This window comes from Octopus bimaculoides, chromosome 10, assembly GCF_001194135.2.
Source record: "Octopus bimaculoides isolate UCB-OBI-ISO-001 chromosome 10, ASM119413v2, whole genome shotgun sequence".
NCBI lineage: Eukaryota > Metazoa > Mollusca > Cephalopoda > Octopoda > Octopodidae > Octopus > Octopus bimaculoides.
This window is the reverse complement of record NC_068990.1, coordinates 78,010,507-78,015,805: the sequence shown is the minus strand read 5'-3', so window position 1 is coordinate 78,015,805 and position 5,299 is coordinate 78,010,507. Positions and strand designations below refer to the sequence as shown.

Below are 5,299 nucleotides of genomic sequence, written 5' to 3'. Positions count from 1 at the left end.
TGTGTATGTGTGTGGATGCATGTATGTGTAGGTATGTGTGTATATATATATATATTTATGTGTATGTGTCTTTGTTTTTGTGTTTCTCCCCACCACCATTGCTTGGCGACCGATGGTGATGTGTTTATGTCTCTGTAACTTAGCGGTATGGCAAAAGAGGCCAATAGAATAAGTACCAGGCTTACAAAATACTTATTCTTTGTAAGGTGGTTCTCCAGCATGGCCACAGTCAACTGACTGAAACATGCAAAAAAATTAAAACAATAAATACAATTCCTTATAATATATTTAATTAGCAAAATATAACAGGATTTTTTAATCATCGAATAGCTGTGAGGGTCTATCTGAATAAAATAGGAAGCAAAAGGGTCTACTGATTTATGATATAAAACAATAAATATTTAGAGGTGGCTATAGTTAATTGAATGAGCTTCATTATTTGACTGGTATTTAATTTTTTGATCTCAAAAGAATGAAATGTAAAGTTGATTCGTAAGGGGATTCTAGCCCTTTTGTATTCAGATCATTCTACTAAATGTGATGCTTATTTAATCACATTATATTGAATTAATCATGCATTATTTCATAGCTGTGAGATTTCCATGATGTGACTCGTTACTTCGGGAATGATATTCTGGGGTAAGTTTAAGAGGTTGGATCTGACCAATTTTGAACACATTGGAGGTCAAATATTTAGGCTGGATATGGCTGGTCTGAATGCTAAAGAGTTAAATGCAGAATGTAAAAGGATGCAACTGAATACCACATAGCATTTTGTCTGTTATTCTAATGATTCTAAAGAACCATTGTAATGATATCTTATTTTATGACAAGAGAGATACTTAAATCGAAAACTATTAATTCTGCCTTTTATGAGCACAAGGCCTGAAATTTTTTTGGTGGGGAGGTTTAGTCAATTACATTGACCCCAGTGCTCAGTTGGTACTGATTTTATCAATCCTAAAAGGATGAAAGGCAAGGTCAACCTAGGCAGAATTTGAACGTGGAATGTAAAGAGCTAAAAGAAATACTGCTAAGCATTTTGTCCGGCATGCTAATGATTCTTATGTCTTTACTGCCCACAAGGAGCTACACACTGAGGGGACAAACAAGGACAGACAAATGGATTAAGTCAATTATATTGACCCCAGTGCATAACTGGTACTTATTTAATCGACCCAGAAAGGATAAAAGGCAAAGTCAACCGCGGCGGAATTTGAACTCAGAACGTAAAGACAGATGAAATATTGCAAAGCATTTCGCCTGACATGCTAATGATTCTGCCAGCTCACTGCTTTTAAATTGATAGTAATTAATAAGTTTTTAAAGGTGGTGTGTTAGCAGGATCTTTGGCACACCACACAAAATGCTCAACAGCTTTTTGTGTATCTTTAAGTTCTGAGCACAAATTCTGCCAAGATCAACTTTGAGGGTCAACAAAATAAGTACCAGTTGAACACTGGGTCAATGTAATCAACTGACCCCTCTCCCAAAATTTCAGATCTTGTGCCTATTATAGAAAGGATTAATAATTTCTTAAAAATGAAAGGCATAATGGACCCCTGCAATGTTTGAACACACAATGTAAAACAGCTATCACAAAGTTCTGTAAGGAATTTTGTTCAGCTCACTGATATCCACAGCCCAACATAGAAAAGAAAGGCTGAAATTTGGTAAGAGGTGGTAGGGGTTTTGTTTATACTTGGCTGGTACTTTATTAGCTATAGAGGAATTAATAGCAAAGTTGACTTAGGTGGGATTTGAACTCAAAATGTGTCACAACAAATATTGGTTTCAAATTTTGGCAGAAGGCCAGCAAATGCGGGGAAAGGGCTAAGTCAATGAAATCAACCTCTGTTGCTCAACAGGTACTTGTTTTATTGACCCTGTAAGGATGAAAAGTAAAGTTGATCCCAATAGCATTTGAACTTAGAACGTAAAAATAGCATTTTACATGGCGGGCTAACAGTTTTACTAGCTTGCTGCCTTAGTCAGAACAAATATTGTAAGAATTTATCAGGTGGATTCATCCTTTAACTACTTCCAGTTTATATAAATAAATACAGTTTTATGTATATATGTGTGTATATACACTCTTTTGATATATATTCTTTTATTCTTTTACTTGTTTGTTATTTGATTGTGACCTTCGAAACGCCGGTGTTAAAACGGGGGTAGCTGATGAAGGAAAATGTTCTCTATGTGGCTTGTGTGTTTTCTGTACTCTGGTTATTATTATTTTCTTGTCTACGTTTTGTTTGAAATGTCCTGTACCCAGGTATGCACCTATATATACAGGTAGACATAGGTATGCACATACCTGTACGTATATATGCATATACTCATTTATTATTTGTTATATATAAATATATATATATATATATATATATATATATTCGACAGGCTTCTTTAAGTTTCTGTCTACCAAATCCACTCACAAGGCTTTGGTTGGTCTGAGGCTACAGTAGAAGACACTTTCCCAACTTTAGCATTATTAAACTATATTAGGAATATAAATTAGCATGAAACTAATGTGAATGGTTTTAATTTAGATCAGATTAAAACAAGAATCTTATAAAAAAGAACCTGGTGCAGTTTCTGGTAGATTGGTAAAGTACACTAGTTGATCAAACTGACCATAGTTTTTTACTGTTATTTCATGGACCCCAGAAGGATGAAGGGCAAAGTTGACCATGACATAATTTGAACTCTGAATGTAAAGGGCTATAATTAAAACCACAAGCCATTTTGTTCTGATACTCGACCGATTATGAAATCTTTCCAAAATTAATATAGAATAAAAAAAATAATAAGTGTTACCTGATTAGCCTTGGGTAAACATTCTAAAATACTAAGCATGAGTTTGGCACTTCCATCAGGGTCTCCTGGAAGACGCACGGTAAGAGCGTCCAACAACATTTGGTACAACACATTAGTAAATAGTGGTTCTGGAAGTTCCCTTAGATAATCTTTTAGAACTCCTGGAAAGAGAAGAAAAGAAACAAATAAATATAAGTATACAGATAAAGGATCATTCTTTTACCTTCTTAGGCTTTGTTTGTTTGTTTGTTTGTGTGTTATTTCTTTACTACCCACAAGGGGCTACACACAGAGGGGACAAACAAGGACAGACAAATGGATTAAATCGATTATATCGACCCCAATGCGTAACTGGTACTTATTTAATCGACCCCGAAAGGATGAAAGGTAAAGTCAACCTCGGCGGAATTTGAACTCAGAACGTAGCGGGCAGACGAAATACCGATAAGCATTTCGCCCGGTGTGCTAACGGTTCTGCCAGCTCACCGCCATTTGTTTGTGTGTGTAATAGCTTCTTTCAAAATTTCCAAGTCTGGTGGGAGAATATTATCCTCAGAATGAAGAATCGGCATGAATTCTTGTAATAGAGACGACGCTGCAAACAAAAGATGTCAAAATGTTGGTGTAAAACCAAGTGAGGGATTAAGAGTACCACTTAAGATGAGGGACATTCTCTAAGATAGGCTTCCATAGAAGTTAATCATTATTATTATTAATTATCCTGTACATTACTGTCTCAATTACTTGGATATGGTTTCCATGGTGTATAAGTGACAGAGGTCTCAACATTCTACCTGGATGCCAGTCCATCACAGGGCTACTTATTTACAGTTGAGTGAACTGGAGCAACACAAACTGATGGGTTTAGCTCCAGAACACAACGTACCACCTCAGGCAGGAATGTTTGCTGTTTACTTTCGTATTTTACCTTAGTACTGCCAGTGTTAGTAGTTTCATACAAATTTCATATGGCATCATCTCGGGCACCTCTGTGTTCCTAAGGCGTACCATCCAGAAAGTCCTGCAGGCTGCAGTTTGTCCATGACTGGTTTATAAATTTACTTTTTTAGTACTGACCTGCAGTCAAATAACACAACAACAAAGAACTGCCAATTATATTGGGTTATCCCATAAATAATGCGTCTTTTTTTTACTTCCTTTATTTTTCATAATTAAGATAAACAAAGTTCTTTTTTAATCTAAAATATACTCTCCTTCATTTTCTACAATGCTCTTTCAACTCTCTGGTAGACTTGCAAGGCCCCTCTTCCAAAATTCACTTGTGTGTGACGAAAAATACTCCTCCGGTACTGTTCTGACTTTGTCTACAGAATTCATATTTTCCCATCCAAATGATTCTGAAGACTGCAGAATAAATGATAGGGCAATGATCAGCGAATATGGTAGGTGGGGCATCGTTTCCTAGTCAAACTGCTCCAGTCTTTAGAATGTCATCCTCACTGTATGTGGCTGAGCATTCTCCTGATGGAAGAACACATTTTGTCTTGAAACTGAAGATGGTCATTTTCTGATGGCATGGAGGTGTTGATGGATGATTGAATGAGCAAATCCAAGCTTCTCTGCTACTTCCTCAACAGTTACGATAGGATTTTGTTCCACCAGGATTTGCAGGACATCCTCATCGAGCTCTACAGATCTTCCAAGTTGAGGCTTGTCCTCTAGATTGCAGTTTCCAGCTCGGAATTTCTGGAACCACCGTTGACACTGGCTTGCACTTACTGTTCAATCTCCATGTACTGCATTACTATTCCTTGCACTTTCCATTGTGTTGTTACCTTTATTGAATTCATTAAGTAAAATATGTCGAATATGCTCCTTTGTCACTTCCACTATGGCTTTGAAAAAAATAACTGTTAAAATTGAACTGCACTTTTCAAAACTTGCACTAAGAATAAGGTCAAGGTAAAATTACTACCTGCTTTTATAGCAAGTTCATGCAGGTAGTTTATCCCATCCCCCTCTGACTTTTAGTTCATGCAATTGAAAAATCTACATTATTCATGGGATGATCCAATATATTGGAATGCGATTCAATTCAGTTGATTGTACTTGTTTTACTATAAAATTCGATATCTTATTTTGTCTTTTATCATTCACTTGTGTCAATCATTGAACTCTGGCGAAGCTGAAGCACTTGTCTTGAAGGATTAGTCAAGAAATCAACCCAAACATCTATTTTTTTTAAAGCCGGGTACTTATTCTATCAGTCTCTTTTTGCCAAACCACTATATCATAGGGACATAAACAAACCAACACCAGTTTCAAGCAGTGGTGGGGACAAACAGAGACACTAAGATGCTCCATTTGTTATTTTTTCACCTCATCTTTGTGTTTTCTTTATTTTGGGACTATATATACATACATACATACACGCATACATACATACACACATACATGAATATACATACATACATCTATATATACATACGTATATACATACATACATACACGCATACAT

At 36.0% G+C, this 5,299-nt stretch overlaps 1 protein-coding gene across 3 annotated transcripts in view; it reads right to left on the bottom strand.

Moving 5' to 3' along the window:
• The window catches only part of LOC106870182 (rho GTPase-activating protein 100F), a 124,523-nt gene that overhangs the window by 55,489 nt on the left and 63,735 nt on the right, over nucleotides 1-5,299 (bottom strand). For all 3 annotated transcript variants that reach the window (XM_014916183.2, XM_014916184.2, XM_052971315.1), the window contains exon 2: nucleotides 2,821-2,981. In XM_014916183.2, the coding sequence (XP_014771669.1) occupies nucleotides 2,821-2,981 (161 nt within the window). The remainder of the gene's footprint in view (nucleotides 1-2,820; nucleotides 2,982-5,299) is intronic.